Below are 22210 nucleotides of genomic sequence, written 5' to 3'. Positions count from 1 at the left end.
CCAGAGAGACTGCTAGATTACAGGACTACTGCAGTCAAGGTCCATTTAGTTAGTCAAGTAAGATTGCAATCCTGAAGAGCTCAGAATATAAGTAGTCAAGGCAGAGATGAGGAGAAATGGAGCATAAAGAAATGGGTACTCTGAAATAGAGCCACTCAACTCCAGGGCCTTGTCCACTTCCTCAGTTTCATACTGGATATTTTGTCTGTCTTCTGCAGCATATTCTTTGCCCTTGTTATGCTGTTACATTTTGTTGTTCTTGATATACATGAAAATGCAAGTAGGTTTCTTGTAGAGAAGAACATGAAATTGTCAGATCTGTAACAGTCCTTTTCAGTTCTCATTGAAACAAATATTTTGCAACAATTTTCTGAAGAAATAGATTTCTGAAAATATATTTAAAGAATAACGAGGTATCAAGAGAAGAGTGACTAGAAGGTGTAATGTGCCAATTTATAGAACTAGAGTCATGGTATCTAGAAAAAGATTTATTTCATTTTAACATACAGTTTACTTTTAAAAGGTTTTGAGATAAAGTTTAAAATTATGACCTGTGTAGTGATATAAAGCGATTGCAGAATAAATTTTAAAGATAACACTAAACAGTGCATGTTTGCTACTGAACTTTGAGTGATAAATTCTGGAAGGAAGTTGCTGGGTAAGTACCTGGAACTATAAAGTGTTAAACCACAGCTCAGAAAGCATTAGCCAAGTGAATGTTTACTTTTTTGGTTTATTCAAGCCTCTCAGTTCAAAACAAAAAAACTGGGAGCTGAAGAGCAAAGTGGTTTGCTTCCTCTTCCAGAATTCTGAATACAAAATTGGTGTGAAAAAATGACATCTGTTTTAAAAAGCTTTCAGTACGTGGTGACTAGAAGCAATTGATTCAGATCACTAAATACAGATCTGACATTTTATGAGATGTTGAAAATTACTGGAGCAGGGCAGACCAAAGGGATTATATTAGCTCTGTGTTAGGTTTTAGCAGGCTAATTGTTGATGACTATGAAGGAATATTAATTTTAAAAGATATTGGAGGTTTCATTCTCCTCTCTATATCTTCCTTTTTTTGCCTGCAGGTACTGGTTTACATCTGCTGATCTAATATTACAATCTAGATTACTGAGTTTAAAGGGCAAGAGCGGATATATTCTGAAGTTTGCAGTGACAGTTGCTATGATGGAGCCATGTTGTAACCATGTGTTCATTTGCAGTTCACGCAGCTTGTCCTGGCAGGTGTATATCAGGTAGCCTATAGAAAGGCTTGCTTTGTGAGAAGTTGACATGGAATTGGGATAAATACAGCTCCATTAACTTTGTTCTCTAATTTACTGCTTAAAATTCAAAAAAGTTACGTCCTATTACTCAGCTGTTGAAATTACTCATATGTGATAGTACATATTGGCACTTCTGAGATCAGTAGCAGTATATCTTCCAAACACAGGTTATGAAACAAATATGTTTTGTCTCCAGAATTTTATATGCTAGCTACTGAATGAGACAAACCCAAGCAAATAGACAAAACCTAAACAATTTTCAGAACTTGCATTTACAATTTTGTTTGAATTGAAGGGTTTAAAACAATTTTGGCTGCCTGGTTGGTGGGCAAAAGTAGCCCTGTAGAATGGTCATAAGAAGACTTTTGGCTATAGAAAGCCTATCTTTATAGAAGAGATTAAAGGAGCTCAGTTTTGTTCAAGAGTTCAAAGTGGCTTAATACTGATTGAAAAAAAGCTGCTTCACTGTCAGTGGAATTTATAAAACAGTTTGTGAATTTTGCAGGCAAAAAAGGAAAAGCTGGAAGTTGATAATGGCGGCATTTGGAATTGAAAGGGAGTGGAGGAAAGGGATGGGTCATAGGGAAGTGCTGACTAACGGTCAGCAAACACTGTTAGGGTGTTCTTGTATTAAGAGCTGGTGTCATTTCCTAAAAGGAGAATAAACCCCATACTGTTCAAGCATGAAGTTAGGGTTGGGGAAGTCTCTAAGCTGGACTATTAGAAAGTGGGGAAGGACTATGCTGGAAGGAGAGCTTGATTATAATAATGTTCTTAGCCATTAAAGACACACAACTAACTTCTGGTGTGACCTGTATTCTGATCTCTTGTGTGAGTAGGATGTATTTGTATTTTTATTGTATTAGAGAGGCCTGTTACTAGTCATACATTTTATGAGTCCATTTTTTCTAAAAATGTATGGCAGTAAGTAAATACAATGTTCTTCCCCCTTCTCCCACTGCAGCAGCACACTGCCCCCCATCACCCCCCAATGGCTGAATGCTGATTTTCATAACTAGTAGATGAAGACTGCAGGGATTCTAAACTTTGAATTAACTTATACTAAGTTAAGGGGAAAATTTTAAGTTATTTAGGATTTATTGGGAACTTCCACTCTTATTATAAATCTCCCACTGAAATTTAGTGACAGTTGGAGATCTGTGATTTTTATTTTGTGATCTGTTTTGCCTCTAAGGGTGGGGTTGAACAGTTTCTAAATAAGTACTTCATTATGTTTATTGGCAAAACATGGCAGTTGCTAATTTTGGCAAACACTAAAACTGTTACGTGTATGTAAATGAAATTTGTACTTTAAGAACTGTTAGTAATTTAAGTGATGTGCTTTTAAACGAAGTCCTGTGCTTAACACATTTTCTAATCACTATTTTTACTTCCCTCTATACCAAAAGATACTCAGAAAGCAAATAAAATTACTCCAAATCAAATACATAAAAGCTGATGTATTGGTATTTATTATGTTGATTTAATGGAATAAATTAAAACTTAAGACCTCTTACAGATAATACATGGGTTTTTATTTTTTGTTTCTAGAAAGAAAGTAGAGTTTATTTTGCTGCTGGTGATTTCACTGTCAAACTTTAAGTTTCTTTGTTACTTCCCCAAATTATTAAATCATAGAACAAAATAGAAATTAACATTTCCATTTGATAACTTCTGAAACTTGCAATGAAATTTGAGTTCAAACTTAGTTTTACTTTTGCATTATTTTTTAAACTATGGGCTTCTGAAATACTTTTTAAACTGATGCTTTTTAAACTCTTTGTGACTGGGGAAGGGAAATGTAGAACCTGGAACTTGAAAATCCTCAGGTTGAAAACATGTTAGGTGACTTTTAAAAATAAATGTAATAGCTATTATATTTAAGTATACTATATGTTTAATTATTATAGCTGTGACTTTAAATGATACAATCTAAGTAGCTTAATCTCTTCTCACGCTTTTGCTCTGTATTGCCTTTGCCACCCTAGGTTAAATGGGTAAATAAAAATAACTTTTCAAAGCATAGCCTTCTGACAATGTGTTGTATCTGGTTGCCGTGAAATCTGTTGCTTCTAGTGCATTGCAACTTGGGAAATCTGTCTCCGGGGGGCTGAAGCGTGGGGGATGAAAAAGAATAATTTGCTGGCAAAAAATATAGTATGCAAGATTGCCTAGAGTTGGTTGAGCAGGTAGCTCACAAGTACTGACTCAGGCAGCAACTTGCTGTTGGAAGATTTTTGTCTGTTTTACATGGCAATCTGCAAAGTCTTCAGGGACATGAATAACTGCCTCCAACCTCAGCAGCACATAGCGTTTGTCTGAATTGTAAAAGTAAAAAGCTCTCCCTGAGACACAGTCATAAGGAGGAGTCAAAAAGGGATGGAAAAAACTGTAATACAGGAAGTGGAAGTGAAAAAGGAAAAAAAAAAAAGAAAAACATAAAAACACGTAAGGAAAGGAAATAGAGGAGTTGAGTTTTTTGTTTGGTGGTTGTTGTTTTTTTTTTTTGCTAAGCTGCAGTCTCAAATGAGGGAAAAGATGGTCCATAAGACTTTGTATAACTAAAACTGAGAACATCTAAACAGCTGGTTGATTTAAGGTGTGAAGTGTCAGTTCTGAAGCATACATTAAAAATAGTTGTCAATATTAATGATTTTAATGACAAGAAAAACAGATTCACTTATTCTTTGTAGCAGAAGGGTATGCATTAATTTCCAGTAGGTCCTACCTAATGTTTTTTTAGAGTCAGCTCATCCTGTCAAGGCCATCTGGGAGTGATCATTGTCTGAACACTCAAGCAACCAGTTTGAACTGCCCTCTGAGACTTCCTACTTAGAGCAATAAGGAAACAACCTAAAGAATCTTTTTATCTTAATATTTTGTTTTCCTTGGTGGTGGTTAGCCTCAGGGTTATTCAACAGGATTGCTAGGAACCCCCTTTAGATACTAAGGCAGCTGGTTATAGCAGCTTTTATTGCAGCATGCTTAGGCAAGCCTCTCTGACTTGAAAACCTTCAGGCAACCAAAAATAAGGGTATATAGAAAGGGGCGTAAAATTGCCTGGCTCCTGTTCATGCAAAGAGGCATTTGATTTCCCTCTTGCTTTCTTTGTCTCCTTTTAAGAGCTAAGTAGGGAGAGAGAAATGAGATAGAATCTCAGAGATAAAAGGACAAGAAAGTGATAAAGGATTCTATGGCCCATGACTTCTGAAAGTCATCTGCCCTTCCCGTAATAATGTGAAAGTTAGTGTTTGTGTAATCTTGTCTTTAGTGTTACAGAAGACAAAACGGTTGCATCTTGAGAAGGTCTTCTCTGTGTTTGCTAAGCAGGGGCGTAGGAGGGTATCTGTACAGTTAAACAAATCGCTGCTATTTCAAGTGAAATTACTGGGAGACAGTTCTTTCTTTAGATTTGCCCTCCTTGGTGATAGATCTTTATCTCTCATTTAAAATTAAGGAGAGAAAGAAAGATGAATTTTGAGTATGCTGAGTGACTTAGCCACGGAAAGCAAACTTCTTAACTTTGGGAGCAGGGTGGAGAGAAAGGGGAGGTTTTCTTTAAATATAGCCGCCTCTTCCGCTGTGGAACTGAGAGTGCAGGTTTAAGATAAATAGATAAAAAGATAAATAAATCTTGTGATACAGAATGTGATCACACAGCATGTAGTCCTTTATGGAGTTTGGGAAAGGATTGAACTGGTACAAGGACTGTAAGAGCAAGGACTTTTCTTAGTCTGTGTAATATTGCTGTTTCTTACAGTTTTCAAAGTAATGGAAAGAGCCCTGGAAATGAAAATGCCCTCATACTCTTTTTTTTCTGAAACTCAGAAAATAATCTTATTTTATTTGGGAAATCCACAGAGGAATCTAAGAATTATATTTTTTACACTCAATTTAAATAATTCTACATGTTGTGATACTAGCCCTATTTTTCTAGATGAGGTCCTTGAGCGCAGGGCAGGAAGAGGGACAGGAAGAAAAGGAATAATAAATGCAAAAATAAGCATGTTGCTACTTCCATTTTTGCTTTGACAAATGGCAGTTGTTTCAAGAGTGCATTATAATAAAAGTGGTGCTACCTTGGCAAACCTTTGAACATCATGTCATACCTTCGTCTCTTCTGTTAGTCATGCATGCATGGTTAGACTGCCTACTGCCCACCGTCCATTTTAGCATTATACACTCTGAAGTGAGGACCTTTCTGTGAGTGCTTTCCTAAGAAGGGCAGTGCTGTTCTGCAACTCCAAAACAGCAAGTTGTTTATAATCAGAACAGTAAGCTTAGTATTGAGTCCTTGGTGTAGGTATTGTGCACTGTCTGCATGCAGGCCAGTGCTAATGAAGGCTGCCTTTGAATACCTTAATGTTAAATACTGTATGTCGTGTGTCTGTAAAAAAATCTGTTTTGTGTATTAGTGTCCATGGCTTTATGGGCCATGCTTTCAGGAATTTCTGGTAGCTCTTAGGATCTTGCAAGCTTGCAACCACTTTAGGAATAAATTCTGAAGGGATTTGTAGAACTTGCCTGACTCTTAGTGACTGTGTGCAAAACCTATTTCTGCACCAATTAGGTTTTTCTCAGAGACATTTAAGGCATTTAAGTTCCTCTTACTGCTTTGTTCTAGTTCAGATTAAAACCATTAATTTGCTGAATAAATTTCTGCTGCCTAAGACTGTAATTATGTAGGATAGCATATATGGTTCTATTTCAAACTTTGATTAAGGGGCTAGAGCTCTGACAGGGTCTCTTCCCACCTGATCCACAGGATGTTCGTGCCCACCATTCTTATACATTTTGCTTGTGTTCTTTCTCAAAGTTAGTGAAAACACAGTTGTGGCACAACACATGATTGCACGCTGAACAATTGCACGTTGATTTTAAGTATGCTTTTGCAAGCTGAAAGTAGGATAGAGCTGTCTATTTTCATATCACCCATATGCTCTCTGTCATGGTATGCCTGTGGTATGGTTTGGTGAGGACATACATCATCAGTAGCGTAGATGGAGTAGTCCAACATAAGCTTTGTTTAGTTAATGCATAAAGACCTGTCAAGCAGAAGAAAGAATATGGAAAATTGAAAAATAGAGCCATATTATGTATTGCAGCAATATTCAGAAGCTTTTATCTATGTTTCTGTTTCTTTGAGGCAATTAGGCCATGGCTGAAGACATTACTGTCCTTAAGAGACAAGCTGTGTTATGAATTTTAGGGGTTTTTTTCTGACATTTTTGGGAAACGGTCAGATTAAGAAGTTATGAATTTTACTGCTGTGTGCTTTTATATATATTAGGCTGTAATAATCCTGAAACTTAAGGAAATATTGCAAGTTAATATGGAGAGGACAAGTGGAAATACAGTGCTTTCCCAAGCAATGGGTGGAATAGCATCTCTCAGCAGATGAGATTTTCATTGCTGTGTGACCAACAGCTTTTCCTTTTGTTGGATTTGTTATTTACAAAGACAGTTGGAAAGTCCTTAAAGGATCTTGGGTCCCTTTAAGTGTGTCTCCCTGTCTAATAGTGGTGCAAATTTAGGGACGTGTTCATGGAGGACTGAATTGGGGGTAAAGATAATTGTTAACAGAGCCATCTCAGTTGCCTTTCAGGCTTTTCTCTTTACTGTTGCTGCTTGGAATTGAACTTTGTGTCATCTCAAACAATGTATTAATGCTACTTAAGGTATAAATCTGTAACTTTGTTAAACCATTTGCAAAGAAACATACTTCACTTTTAAGTCAGCAACACCTAATTAAAAATGTCCAATATAGCTGAAGACTTAGTTTCATGTTTTAATTTTTTCCAATTCTTGAAATCCCCTGAAGAGGGTGGAAAAAAGCGTACACAAAGAATGTCACAGCTTCTACCCTCAAGCAAAGATTAATCCACTCTTTTGTATGTAATATCCTAAGAGCATCATCAGCCATAACGCAGAAATCTCTGCATGCTACACTCCAGTTTTTGAGAATGGTAATTGGAGCAGTTCACGCCAAGGCTGTTTCTACTCTAAACTTTTTCTTTCATGCTATATGTAAACCAAACTGTGGAAGATTCACCTGTGGGGTCCTGTAGCCCATCTGCCATGTCAGACTGATCTTGGCCTTCTAGCTATTGCTGCGCTTAGGAATTTGCATCTAGCTCTGTTCTTGAATTAGTAGACGCTTTCACAGTTGTCCTATGGTCAAACCACCACATTTGTGATTCTCCTGTAGGGGTTAGGCCTCTGCAGAAGTAGGCGTTCTGGTTTCTTCTCTGCCTGCTGGAATGATACGTAGGTGGGTATCTTGCAGGTAGCCTACATTGCCTATGCACAGGACGAGTTTATATAAGATTTGGCAAAGGGATTAGTTTGAAGTTGATTTTTTTTTTTTTTAGACAATTTGTGGTAGTTTCAAGAGCAGAAATACTCAGTTTCTCCTAGCGTCACCAGGAGAACTAACTTGCAGTATATACATAAAGTTCTGATGTACTAAAATGTAATGGTGATAGCTCTAAAATAATTCAGTAATGGCATTTATGAGGAGAAACTTATTCTGGCCATGAATCATCTAATCTTTAAAGTTCTTAGATGAAAAGAAATAAAAAGGGAAAAGCTTTCAGGAAGTCATGCATTATGTGGATTGAGGAAACTGGGTGGTTAGGAAGACAAATGAAAAAATATGAAAGAATAGAATCTGTAGCTCAGTCATTTAAGGTAAAACAGAATCATAGGTGACACGCTTGTCAATGGGGCAGTTCACATTTGGGATATAATGAAAAGTTGAAATTTCACATCAAGTTTAGAAAATAATTGGGTTTAGCTTCATTTGTGCACTTGCTTGTGTTACACAGAGACTTTCCTATCCATCTGCAATACAAAAAGTACACAATGCCAAGTCAACAGTTTTGGTAGGTCTGTCATGATGTGGTCAGTGGTGTGTGTTTGTGTTTTGCTTTTAATAAAATAGGATTTCCAGTGAATTCCTAAAACAGTCCCAAAAATCTGAAAACCAAAATCCAAGTTAGTCACCTCAACTTCACTAGAGACTGGCAATAATTTTCTCACAGATGTGAAATATAAGTCTTGTCTACGTTGTAAAACACAAGCATTAATTTATTGAGAGGGGCTCGCATAGTTTTTTATGGTGATGCTTTTATACTGAAGAACAACTTGTCTTTCTGAATGTTTGTGACTATTTTTTTTGAAATGTCCTTTTATGAAGAATCATGTCCAAATGCAAAGAGAAGCAATGGATGATTTGTTCTGCCTTGTTTGTATTCTTTTATGTGTAGATCAGACCTCTTCAGTTTTTTTGCTGTTGCAGAAATTTCATATAGTGTGTTCATCTGGTACCTAAGATGAAAATATCTGTTCACTGTCTTGTTTTTCCTCCTAATGGCACATTTCTATTACACATTTTAGTAAAATAATCTGGCAGTTTCTGACCTGCTTATTTTAATATTATCTTTTCTGGGAAGATCCTTTATTGTGAAAGAAAAGTTCTCACTACAAATGACGTAGCAGATGTGCACTGTATATAAGGTGACTTTATGCTAATAAAGGCAAAAAAAGAGGAAGAAAGAATCATGGTTTTGTAATGACTGAGAATTCTGTTACACAAATGAAGTCCTCAGCATACCTTGAAAAGTGTACCTACCAACAAGGACACTGTAGTTGCAATAAATACTACAGAATATCAAAACTGAAGGCCTCTTAGATAAGCCTTTCTTGAAGGATTTAAGCAATTTTTTGAGTGTCCTTTGTGTGTTAGTTCATTTCTGATGTGGCTTTCAGTAATACAGTTCATGTCTTTTCAGTGCAGCAGCTGGAGTACAAATGTGAAGGTGTATCACACTGTGCAAAGGCAGATCAGTTCTCTGTTTTTAGGAATGTTTTTCTATTATTAGTCTATTAGCATCTAAAGGTTTTTTTCAATAAAAAGTAACAAATATGATTTTTTTTTGGTCTCTGGGTCTCCTGCTTCTTTTCTGTTGTACTAAAAAAAAACCAAAAAAACCCCAAACCCAACCAACTCCTCCCTCCCCCCCCCCCCCAAAAAAAAAAAAATAAAAATCCCCAAACCACCAGCTCTTTAAAATTAGGTTAGAAACTGAATCTGACAAATCTTCAGGCATGTGATAGTGTTTAATGCCAATAAATATTTCTTTCCATTAGAAATGCCAATTCTTAGTAACTGCAGAAATGCTCTTTACATGCATAAAATGAGAACATTTTTCTTTTCTTTAAAGTTGTTTTTGTCAACATGTAAATAATTTGCATATGACTAAAACTTGGGGATGGGTGGGGAGAGGCAGCTTGATTCTCTTCCTAATGCACAGCACTTTGAAAGTGCTTTTTGGTGGGGGGTGGGGTGGCTTGGAACAGTCACTCTTCTTGATACCAGGATTGTCATAAGTTTGCTAAAAAATACCTAGCAATTTCTGGGTGTTTTAGCTTTGTTTTTCTAAGGCCTGTTACCATAGACCTGTATGGTATAGTCTAAGTTGATTTCCGTATTTTATACAACATTTGTCCGATTTAACAAGGATTTGCTTCACCTATACATAAATGAACAATAATAGATAGTGTCGGATAGCTAGATGTTGGATTTGAGAATTTATTCTATGAAGTAAAATGTCTTATGTTCCTAGAGATGTTGATTTTAATTCCAAGACTGTTGACTCATTTTGTTCTGTGCACATAGTACAGAGCAGTGATTCTAGTTCATGGGTAGGTAGAATTTAAGTTTAATTTGATAGTAGTGTACAATAGTACAGTACTGTACATAGTACAGATATGATGGCTGATTTATGGGTTTCATTGATTTGATACAATTTGCTAATATTTTTTTAAAATTTTGATGTTGACAGTAGTTCTTTATCAAGATGTGTCTCAGGTCATGTAAAATAGAAGATATTGAATGTAAGGATTGGGGCAGTTGTCATGTAATGCAGCTACTATGGAAAAAAAAAATCTATTTAGTGTGGGGAAAGATAATGTAGTGTTGGTGTCAGTGTTCTTGTTATGTCCATTTAGACCTTTTCTGTGCTGCTATTCAAAACAGAGGGAAAGATCTTTACCTGTGGAGAATGTCCTGTTTCCATACTTAAATAGATAATGAGAAATACATAGTGTTTATAGTAAGTTACCCTGGTACACATGCTGCAGATATCGAACAAAATGAAGACATGTATTCCTTTCTTTGTACTATGATTTATTTAAACGTTTCATCCATATAAGTGGGGGTTTGCCTGCTCTGTATTCCATAAACTGATGAGCATGATTTGGAAGTTGTGGAAAAGAATGGATCTGTTGTGATGTGTTTTGAGTGGTTTTTTAGTATATAGCATTCAAAAACTCAGGATACAGAGCAGGTAAGATACATGTAAGGACTGTGGTTTGAGGGAGGTTGAAGAGAAAGGTTTTGAGGGAAGGTGTGGGGAAAATGGATATGTAGGTCAGGAAGTGCAGTGCTGAGTGGGAGGGGACAAAGAGTTTGCCTTATTGAACCAACCTTATGATTAGTATGATTTTAATGTAATCAACTTGCTTACTTTGAGACTTTTCTTCTATGGCTCTTTGCTCTAAGAAGACTACTGGTTGGAGTTTAGTTGGTAAAGGAAGGAACATGCTGACTTTCCTCAAGTGATACTCAGCTAGGGAAAAGTTGGAAACTGCTACCTAAAACAACTGTCCATGTTAACAACTCCATATGAACATTAACTACAGTTTGCATGGTATGCTTAAGCAGTCTTGAGGAATCGATAATGCTGTCCTTGTGCTCAAAATTGGAAGTACTTTTAAAATGGCTTCTTCCATAGTCCGTCCATCTGTCCTGTCTTCAGGTATGTTTGGAAAAGCTGGTGAATGTTGTTTCAGTGTGTTCCTACAGTTAACTGCAAAAATGGTTCTGTAATGAAGTGAGGCAACGTTTTTCCTTCTGTTTCTTACTCTACACTCAAATAGCATAAAAAAACAAAGGCTATAAAATATGTACTGTAGGTAGACATTTTATACGTTCATAGTATTACATGGATTTTTATAGGAGTTAAATGGAAATAAATAAATGTGTAATCATGGGTGCAGTGTTGTTTTCCCAGTTTCCACTGTTCCTAGAACTGCGTTGAGTAAATATAACAAATCAGAAATAGAGGGGAGGAGTAACACATGCTGGTACTGTAATTTAAACACATAGTCTGTGAAGCATTACTGTGCAGTGTTTTTACATCTGTATTATCTTTACCTGCTTTCACTGCTTTGCAAAATTGACCAGCAGAAAAGTGAAAAAATGTTCTCCAGTATGAAGGTTTATGCATAGTCCAGTATATATAGGGCAGTCTTTGCTACGTTGTGTCCTGTTTCATAAATAAATAGGCTAAAAAGGAAATAAAGAAGTTTTGCTGCATGTTGCATGTTTCTCAGTGGAGCTGAATATTGGAAAACATATGCAACCAAAGAGGCAGTGTGCTTAATAGTACCTGTATTAAATGAGCTGTATCGTGGAAACTAAAGTGGCAGTGACACCGTTTTAATTAACGCTGTAGTAACAGGGGTTTCCTATATACAAGGGAAAACTGGCAGTAGTTGCCACATGCAGACAAAGTAGAGCTTTGTTTACTATTATATTTTTGTACAAGTAACATTCCTGCCTATTTTGTGACCCTGCTACAGTGTGTCTGTAACTCTTTGACTTGGGATTGCTTTTGTGTGCATGTTTAGAGAGGGTAAGATATACATATCTTAAACCAAAACTTTTTTAAAAGCCACTTTGTGATACCTTCTACCTTATAACAGAAAGTCCCTTCAATGATTAGAATGTGATAAATAATTCTACATAAGTAATTATTTTGGTGACTACTGTCCCATTTTATGTTCTTCTGAATTTATAACTATTCATTCCCACTTGTTTGAAATGATGAAGTAGTTAAAAAATTTAGTATTTTGGGAGAAAATACCAACTTTTTGAACATCAAAGAACATGCTAAAAACATTTACTAATTCAGTGGAGCATGCTTTTATTAATTGGAGTCAAGGGTTTCGTTAGTAAGTTTCTAGGCATAGCAATTAGTTGCTTAGGGCAGGGAGAAAATAACACTGTTTTGTTCATCCAGTTTTACCTATGATGAGGCCTTAATTTATGACCAGAGCTCTTGGATGTTGTGGTCATGCAAATACATAAACAAAGTTTGGGATTAATCTCTTCTAATGTCAGTGTATTTGACCTAGTTAACTTAGGTTCCCTTCTTGAAGGAGAAAATAGGCCTGATCCACCTTCAATACGTTCCTTAAATTGATCAAATGAGTTACATCCTAACAGTGCTTATTTAGGTTCCTTTCTTGTTGGTGGAGAGCAGTGTGACAAGGTCAGATGTCAGCGTCCACAAAGATGCTAGTGTTGAGGTGACCCAATCTGAATTAATTATCACTTTAGAACATCTAAAAGAATACAGTACAAGCCCCTAAACTTGAATATGCATTAAAATAAGAGAAAGTGTGAATTGGGAACAGTTGCTGCACAATTATTATTTAATCCCAACAAAAAGATGGAAAATTAACAGCCTGATTGATAGTTCAGTACCAATATGCATCGATCCACCAGGATACATAAAAAACACAATGCAAGACATGGATACAAAGCAGAGGTATGAGTTGGAGTACCTAGTTTGGAACTCAGATCACCAATAGAATTTATACTGCAGCTTTAAATGTTGTGTTTTTGCTGAAGTAAATGAAAATGGGCATTCCAGGTAATCCAGAAAAAAGTAACTTTAAGGATTATTAATGTAAGGAAAGAATGGTACCAAGTTAATGATGCGTTGGATTCTAATTGATAACAATAGTGTTTGAATATGAGTTTTAATTGATACCAGTTCTAAATGAATCCATAACAAGCTTTGTTGTCAACGCTCAGTGTGCATTAGTAGTTTTATTTTTGTCCACATGTACTTCTTGGAGCAATGTTGCTTAATGGCATCAAGATAGTGCTGATGCTTGTTATGAATAGCCTGCATTTGTTATTCATTAGCAAAACATGCTAATCACATACTCAGAAGGTGAAGTAATCATTCATTACACTTCCATATTTTCATTGAATTGCATACTTTTGTGAATGACAGTGCTGAATGTACTTTCCAGTTTTTTCCAAACAGATAAACGTAAGCTCCCAAAGTTTTGTAATTGGATTCTGCAGAAGGCTAGTTGAGTTACTTGACAGTCCAGCTGTCCTCATCTTTTCATGTGAAGTTGAAAGGCAGCTGCACATCACTTTCATATTACTGCTCTAGTGTGACTGGTTACTTAAATTACCATGGAGGGATTGTTCAGTTGTCAGTGGTGAGGGGAGTAGGCCATCAAATAATCCGAGGATGTGGTCTATGCACAGAAAGTTTGGGAACACTAATGATTGCTCACTAGCCAGTCCATTACAACTCTGTAGGCACTGAGTATGAACTCATCATGCCAAGTTACTGGACTGTGCTTGAGATTCCAGACATAACTGGCTTGGTTTGAAAGACTCTGAAGTCACATTTAAAAATGACAAGTAACTAATCAATGAGAAAAGGAAGAGAATGTTTTGTTCAAGGGTACAACATCTAGTTATGGTACAGCAGTCTAGATTACAGTGTTTGTGTTGAGCCTTGTCTCACCATTGCTTTAGCTCTGATCGCTACAACTGTTTGTTGGGAAAGTGGTGGTCGCCAGAGTAAGGGTTTGAGAATCTGACATACTGTGGTGCTTGGAAAGAATCCAAACAGTTCCTGCTTGGTTTTGAATGTGGCTGCTGTTGGCAGGCTTAACCTTTTGTTGTTAAACTTTCTGTGGTAGCAGGTCATTGTTGTGAATGCATGACTGTCCTAACTCTCACTTTGTTTTGTCTTAGTCACATTGATCAAACAACAACATGGCAAGATCCTAGGAAGGCCATGCTTTCCCAGATGAACGTTACAGCTCCCACCAGTCCTTCTGTGCAGCAGAACATCATGAACTCAGCATCAGGTAAGCAAAATTTGTGTTTATGAAAAATATCGTACAAATGAAGATACCACTAGGTATTTTAATGGGGAGGAGGGAGGGAGTCCAAATCTCACAATTGTCCTTCTAGTTATCCTGGTTTTAAACTTTAAATTTGTTGGTGCTTGATGCATCAAGCAAGAGACTGATACTTGAGGTAAGAGAATTTGTATAATATTTATGATGTCAACAGAAAATATCCTGTAGTTCTTTGGTTTGTGTTTTTATTTTTTCAAATGGATGATTCAAACATTTAAAGAAGCAGAATTTTTGTCGAATTTCTTATGACTGAAAATGCTGTTAAATTGATGAAGACCAGAATTTCCATTAAATTAGTGTCAATTTACATTAAAGCTATTGTGCTTCTGCAGTGTTCTTCTGCCTCCCCTTGCTCACTTACTAGACTTGGTAAACTCCCATTCATTTACATTTCCTACATTTGTTGTGAACATCTCATTTTTTCTGTCTTCCCTAAATGAATAAAGCAAACACTTGGAAAATCTTGTTTAGAAGCAGAGACATTTTGGTTTTCCTCTTATTTTCCTATCAAATCCAAAATCTTGTATCATGATGATTACTCCTCTAGCTGAGGAAGTCTGGTATCTTTTCCTGGAATATAGAATTGTTTTACAGCTAGTTTGGGGGGGCTGTCACTAGACAGCAGTAAAGCGTGCTTGTTCTTGCTGTAGAATCTGCTGTATGTTTTCAGAGCTCTTGTGTCCTGATGGTGCAAAGAGCAACCAGATAAATTTGGTGCCAGGCTAGTTTGACTGCTGTGCTCTTCCCTATGCTTTGTCACCTTCTGTCTGTCGCTGAGGTTCATGTTTTATTTCTTTTCTCACAGTCTGATTGTATTTTGTGTATGTCTGCTGTTCCTGCATTTCACAAAGGTTATTCTCTGGTGCTGCTTTTTGTTGTCCATTTAGTCAGCTTTGTTTCATGCTGCAATTCATATGCTGCAGACAATACCAAAAGATTAACAGGCATGACCGAACTGTGCTGTTCATGACTGAGTATTGGAGGGGAAGCTAATCAAACTTTTTGCTGGCTAGGCCAGGAGGTTGGATTATGCTGAAACAAATGAGAGTCCTGTTCAAGTTCAGGAAGTCATGATTCAGAGCAATTGAGGTCTCAGGCTCTGATGTGAAAATATAATATCTGTGATTATTTTTTCTGTAAATATATCCCAGGAAACCTGCAGTAATAGAGATGACATGTTTTTGCAGGGACACTTCTGAAGAACAGGGAATAGGAGAAAGGAAACAATTCCCTTGGTCTGTCTTGCCTTTTGGCATATCTGATTTGTGCTAAAACTAGATGCTTGCTGTTTGAATATTGACATAAATTCTGTGTTTTAATATAACTCCTCAAACCTTCCATCATACCAAGAATTAACAGGAAAAAATATTGATAGTGAAGTGGGATTCATGTTATGTACGTGAAAGAAATGAAGGGTCCTTAGCAAAAACAAAACAAAAAACCCAACCAACCAACTCCCCCTCCAACACCCCCCCCCCCCCCCAAAAAAAAACCAAAACAAACAAACCACCAAAAAAAACCCCCACCCAAAACCAACCAACCAACAAAAAAAAAACCAAACAAAAAACCCCCTGGTTAGTTGTAGGGGGTAAAAATCTAAAAGATAATCTAGCAATCAGTACACAAGGATTATTTTTAAAATAAAATTAAGAATTTACATGTAATTGACTGATGTGTGTGAGCAAGTGATCCTGCATAGATCTTGTTGCTCATGCAATAAAGAAGAGTTGAGGTGTTTAAGAGGGTTGTCTTGTGACTTGAGAAAGCATTTACTTGAATACAAGTATGAACATGTATTTTTAATTTCACAGATGATACTGTATTGAATATGAACTGAAAATCTTGTAAAGTTTTTTCCCCCAGTGCTCTGAATTTGGTGAAGTACATGAAGAAATCAGAACTTCTGTGTATTTTAAGTTATGTGTTTACAGGGCGTTGCTTTTTTTAAGCTTAAAACAGTTGAGGTAGTATGACTTAGAACTGGCTCTTTGCATGCACCTGCTTACTCTTACTTGCATTTAACAAAAGTCTGTTTTGAATTAAATAATGTTGAACTGCATTTATTGTATATGATTCTGTTTCTGATACCTGATTTGGCAAATCTTTATGTATTACCTTTAAATTATGACTGTATTTTTGTTTTTACTAAAGTTTCTTATATCTGGTTCTGTTACTTTTTACTGCTGAGTTCATGGTAACTTATGCTTCCTTGGTGGCCTCATAAAGAATGAGAGAAATGGAAAAATCAAGTAACTATGTACCACTTCAGCACAGTGGAACTTAAATGTGAGTGCTAACGTCATAAATATAAGACTACTTAATGTTCTAATTTGGATATTCATCCTCAAGAACTGGGAAATAAAGTTGAGACCTTTAAGACAGAAGTTTCCTATTATGAAATATTGCTGGCAATGAAACATGCCCTTGTGCTTTGAGAGCCTTTCATGAAAGATATTGGGGAAAAACCAAGTGTAAGTCTTGTGACAGCTGGAGGTCACTGACTTGCAAAAAAATGCTCGAAATGCCGCAAGGGAGAATGTTTTCCTTTCTGTATGGTTCATCCTTGAATAGTGCTCCGTAATTGTAGCCCTTAATCAGAAGTTACTGAAGCTACAGAAGTCCAAGTTTTAGTATATTTAATTACAGACTGCCATAGGAGCTTGTAAGTAAAGTTGCTGTGGTAAAACGTAAGAGACAATATCTTCAGGAGCTGTCTTGAAAGCCATTGGAAGCTTCCATTAGTTAGAATTAAGAACAGGAAAACAAACTGAAGAGGGAGAGAGAGAACAGAAAGCTGCTGTCTGCATATTGAAGATAAACCTGTTGTGTTTTCTGGATAAATAGGATAAGTGGATCTCAGGGGAAATGGGAAGAAATCAAAACTAGAAGGTGTGGTAAGGGTGAAGGCAAGTCACAAGAGTGTCTAAAATCAAAACTGGCATAAGGAAGATGTGATTTAGGATGAGGTTGGGATTTTTAGGTTGTTTTTCTTAAGAAATCCCACCTCTTGAGGCAGCTAAGAGTGGATGAGAATCCAGGTATCTTGCTGCAAGTTATGTTTCTTTAAGGAAATTAATAGGCATCTGAACCAGCTTCATCTGTTCCCAGCATGATTTTGTGAATGAACTATTTTGTAAGTGTTAGTAAGCATATATCCTTTACAGGAGGGCATCAGTCTGTGAAAAGTGATGCTCCTCCCACCCCCCCACTTACCCCCGCCCTGTTTTGGTTCTTTGATCTCTTTTTGTTTTTTGGTTTTTGTTTTTTTTTGTCTCGGTCTTGCTGAACTTAGCTTGCTACATGTAATCAATTAAAATGGTTTGGGCCATATGTATGCAGAGAAGCACAGTGCTCTTCTAGATGGCATTTGTTGGTTAATCTTATGTGAAATAGGGTTGCACGTTCACATCAATAATGGAAAGAAAACAAGCCTGTTAATTCTAAATATGTAACATGTATATAAAAAGTCTTGACTGTTGTGATTTTTTTGTGTGTGTGTTTCTAACCATTTTTTCCCTAAAGGTATTACAGGAAAAATTATGTTCTTCTGTCTTGATTAAAAAAAAAAAAAAAAAAAAGTAATAACTGTACATTGTTCTTCCGAGGAACCTGTCCTATATATTTCTTACTGAGGTAAAGTTATAAATTTGAAAGTAAACAATGCTTGTTTCTTACACAATTGCAGTTGATATAGCAGAGGTGGGATAGTAATTGTATTTATATACTTCCATTCTTCAGATACTTTTACTTCCTGAATCATGCTTGACACCACTGCTTACTTTAGCCTCTTCTGCTTGCGCATAGACATTAGATAATTGAATTTGGAGCAGATTACCTGTCTTTGTCCTCTTTTGTCTTCCCTCTTACATCGCAGTTTTGAATTGGGCTTCCTGATGAAAGTTTGTAGACCTAGTGTAATTCCGTTGCCTCTTCGGGGAAGGCTGTAGTGCCATGTTAAAGGTTGGTAGGAAAATGGACACTCAATTTCATAACTCTTGAGGTTTTTCTCCCCTTTGGGAGGCGGGAGGGTAAGGAGGAATATGCCAATAACTAAAACAAGTTCTAGCTCTTCTCTTAGATTCTTGCTCACTTCAGTTGCAGGTTTCTCTTCTATGTAACCAGTCATACTACAAATTCTGCTTTGTGTATGGTCAACACTATATATGAACTGTTGTGAAACTGGAGTTTATAAGTATGTGCATGACAGTAATGTTCATTTCTTTCTTCATCTGCAAAAAATGCCCCTTTTTTAATAGTGGCTTTTTTGGTAAGTTTTACTGATTCAATAGAATAAAGGTGGACTTTAGGTAAATTTTGTAGATTTTGATATAATTTTAAAAAGTTTTGGAATCACAATGACAGTGATTGAAGGGAAAAATTTCAGCTTTCCCAGAGAAAGATTAGGAAGGTTCTTGGAGATAAATGTTTGTATTAGGTGAAAGTGATTCCTGATGTCGAACATAGGTGTTCCAGTTCCTAGGTTGTCTATACGTATTCTTTTAATATCTAGATGCAGATGCCCTCTAATATACATTAACTGTATGATAAAATACAGCTTTATTTACATTTATTTTACAATTATGTATCAGAAACTGTAGCGACTTGCAAGATTTACTTTGTATCCCATTACTTTGTATAGCTTGAACTTATACTACATTTGTGCTTTTGTTACTCTTTCTGTTGCTTTCTATCTGCCAGCAGTGAGGTCTGCTTTGTGTTCAAGTCTCTGCGTTTCATGGCAAAAATGGTATATTGAAAAAGTAAATGGAGAAAAATGGAGACATGCACCAGAGACATGCACACAGACTTTTAAAATTACATGTATTTATGTTAAGTTACAGCATTATATAAATATTTAGTTACAGAGGTATGCCTTATCGGTAGTTCTGTAAGGATGGCCTACATTTGGAAATTGGAATCTAGTTTTTGGATAACCTTGTTTTTAAAAGTACCACAGTAAATGGTGAGTTCCCTAGAAGGGTTGTCTCTCCCTGTGCAAATAATTTCATAGAATTGTAAGCTTATGGTTGTGATTGTATTCAGTTGACCTAGGAGATATCAAACAGAACTAGTAGGAGACCATGCCATGGGGATATTGTTGGTGCTAAAGGTTTACAAAGGTTCAAGGGGAGACTGGAAAAGTACTTGTGTCGTGGTTTAACCCCAGCCGACAGCTAAGCACCACACAGCTGCTCGTGCACTCCCCCTGCAGTGGGATGGGGGAGAGAATCGAAAGGGTAAAAGTGAGAAAACTCCTGGGTTGAGATAAAGACAGTTTAGTAGGTAAATCAAAAGCTATGCACACAAGCAAAGCAAGGAATTCATTCACTACTTCCCATCAGCAGGCAGATGTTCAGCCATCTCCAGGACAGCAGGGCTCTATCATGCGCAACGAGCGTAAACATTACTTGGGAAGACAAAATGCCATCACTCCCAATGTCCCCCCCCCCTTACTTCTTCTTCCCCCAGCTTTATATGCTGAGCATGATATTATATGGTGTGGAATATCCCTTTGGTCAGTTGGGGTCAGCTGTCCTGGCTGTGTTCCCTCCCAACTCCTTGTGCACTCCCTGCCTGCTTGCTGGTGGAGTGGGGTGAGAAGCAGAAGAGGCCTTGACTCAAGCACTGCTCAGCAACAGCTAAAACATGCCTGTGTTATCCACACTGTTTTCAGCACAAATCCAAAACATAGCCCCATACTAGCTACTGTGAAGAAAATTAACTCTATCCCAGCCAAAACCAGCACAATTTGAAAGAAAGATCCTTTGGCACCTAGTGGAGGCCAAGTGGCTGTTCATAGTCACTATACTTTTTGGGTCTATATGAGTATTCAGTGCTTTATTTAAAAGTTTATAGAGCCTGGCAGTGACTAAAAGGGCTACTTTCAGCAATATGATCTGTCAATCACCCCAGGCTAGGTGCCTGGGCTAAATGGACTTTTGGTTAGACCTAGCATGGCTGTTTTTGTACAACATGGACTTACAGTAACTATGGAAATTTTAGTGAGAAGGTATGAAGAACAGCAATATAGAGCTTAAATAACTTAAGTCACTTAAAAGCATACGGTAATGCTGGGAATTCTGTTCCTATTGACCCTTTTGGGGGGAAAAGGGACATGTAATTGTGCAGGAATTTTCCTAGATGCTCTTGAATGAATGTGTCTGCTATTCTTCACTATGGTTTTCCATTTTTCTTCTGTTACTTGCCTCTAATACAGAGTTTGTCAGACAGCCAGTTACAAAATCAGACTTGACAGTCTTCTGGTTTCACAACTGCTCACAAAACCAAATAGGAATTACAGAACACAGTACTAACCTATTTTTGAGCTACCATTTCAACATGTAGGGATGACAGCAGAAACACAAGAGCAGTTTACTCGCTAAGGAAGAAAGCAACATCATGATTAGTGCCAAAAGTTTCTAGAGAGAAAAGTTCTGTTTCTGCAGCCGTTGATGGCACTTAGCAGGGAAGACTTGCTACTGTGACAGCCAGGTGAGCAGACAGACCTTTCCTGTCCTGTCCACAGCTGTGCATTTTATTTAGAAAGAGAACCTTGCCCAGGTTTGTCTCTATTAAGCTAGTACTCATCAGATCGCTGAATAATAAGTGGTATTCTTCCACCAGGTAGGTGGACTGATCAGCTTCTGGCATCATACTTCAAAGGGATTGTGTTCTTACTTACTACAAAGGAACATGCTGGACCAGTATACGCTTTACGCAATGTACAGCAGGACTGACACCCTAAGGCTAGTTTTGTTTTTCCTAGAGCCAGCTGTTTTTTTGGCTTTGCAGTTCAAAAGATAATTTCTTGCTGAGTTTCATCTCCAAGGGATGTGTGGCTTAGAGGGACTCTGAGGAGAATGATAGTGAGAAGGTCTGCCCACAAGGCTGGGGTGTTGGCTTAGCAGTCAAGGAACGTTTTTGGTTCTTCATTGGCTTCTACACTTGGATGATGTGGGGCATGTCACTGTGCTCCTGTGCCCCAGTTTTATAAAATAGCATCTTGCTGATGAGCTGGCTGGTCTTTGGGTATGGTAACAAAGTACAGGGTTCTTTGCACTTGAGCTTTCAATTCTGGATCAAAATCTTGTTATACTGTGAATATGTTAGGATTTATGAATGTTTTGCAGTGTTGTCACTCTTTCTTGCCTGTTCTGTTCACTGGCGTCTGATAAAAGCTGAGGTACTCTGTTACTTGTATGCATCATTTAAAGCTTGTGAGCATTAAGGATGGGAAGGAAATGATTAGATCACTGTTTTTCCTCACTCAAAAACCTGTAGCTCTAATGGTAGAGTAGTGAGGTTGCTAGAAAAGGCATAGTTTTCTGAGCCAAAATGAAAGAGTTTAAATGAGAAATGTAGTTTGCAGGGGATCTTCAAAGACCACAGTAAGACATTCTTGTCCTGGTTATGCCTTGGGATATTACTGAAATGCAGTTGAATGATTGTTTTACTCCTTTTGACATTTCTCCAAGAACATCTTCTGAGATTAAGCAAACAAATCTATCCTTCCGCCCCCCCTCCCCTCCCCCAGCTTTAGACAATGAATTCTTCAACAGGAGTATGACTTTAGGACAAAATGACAGGCAAAGAGCTAATGTACTTTGAACATGGATATAGTAGGTACTTCAGGCATTTATCAGATACGCACACATTTTTGTGTGTATATCTGAATCTCGTGTGAAATTGTGATGTTTGTGCATACTTAACGTATCTTACATTATACAGAATGGTCTGTTAGTCCAAGTCTAAGAGCCGGATGGCTTTTGCTAGTGTATTACTATATTACACTGAGGAAGAATGGAAGGAGAGGTTGAAATATGATGGCTTCTGGCAGCAGGTCTTGTTCTAATTTCTTTTATATTCTTAACATTTGTAGTGGATATTTTGCTATATCATCTTAGAAT

At 37.1% G+C, this 22210-nt stretch overlaps 1 protein-coding gene across 8 annotated transcripts in view; it reads left to right on the top strand.

The window, feature by feature from the left end:
• Nucleotides 1–22210, top strand: part of YAP1 (Yes1 associated transcriptional regulator) — an 88709-nt gene that overhangs the window by 31668 nt on the left and 34831 nt on the right. For all 8 annotated transcript variants that reach the window (XM_072850654.1, XM_072850658.1, XM_072850659.1 and 5 more), the window contains one exon: nucleotides 14134–14249. In XM_072850654.1, coding sequence (XP_072706755.1) covers nucleotides 14134–14249 — 116 coding nt within the window. The remainder of the gene's footprint in view (nucleotides 1–14133; nucleotides 14250–22210) is intronic.

Source organism: Ciconia boyciana, chromosome 1 (assembly GCF_034638445.1).
Source record: "Ciconia boyciana chromosome 1, ASM3463844v1, whole genome shotgun sequence".
Classification (NCBI taxonomy): domain Eukaryota; kingdom Metazoa; phylum Chordata; class Aves; order Ciconiiformes; family Ciconiidae; genus Ciconia; species Ciconia boyciana.
Note: the sequence above shows the minus strand (reverse complement) of the source record. Positions and strands in the feature narration are given on the sequence as shown.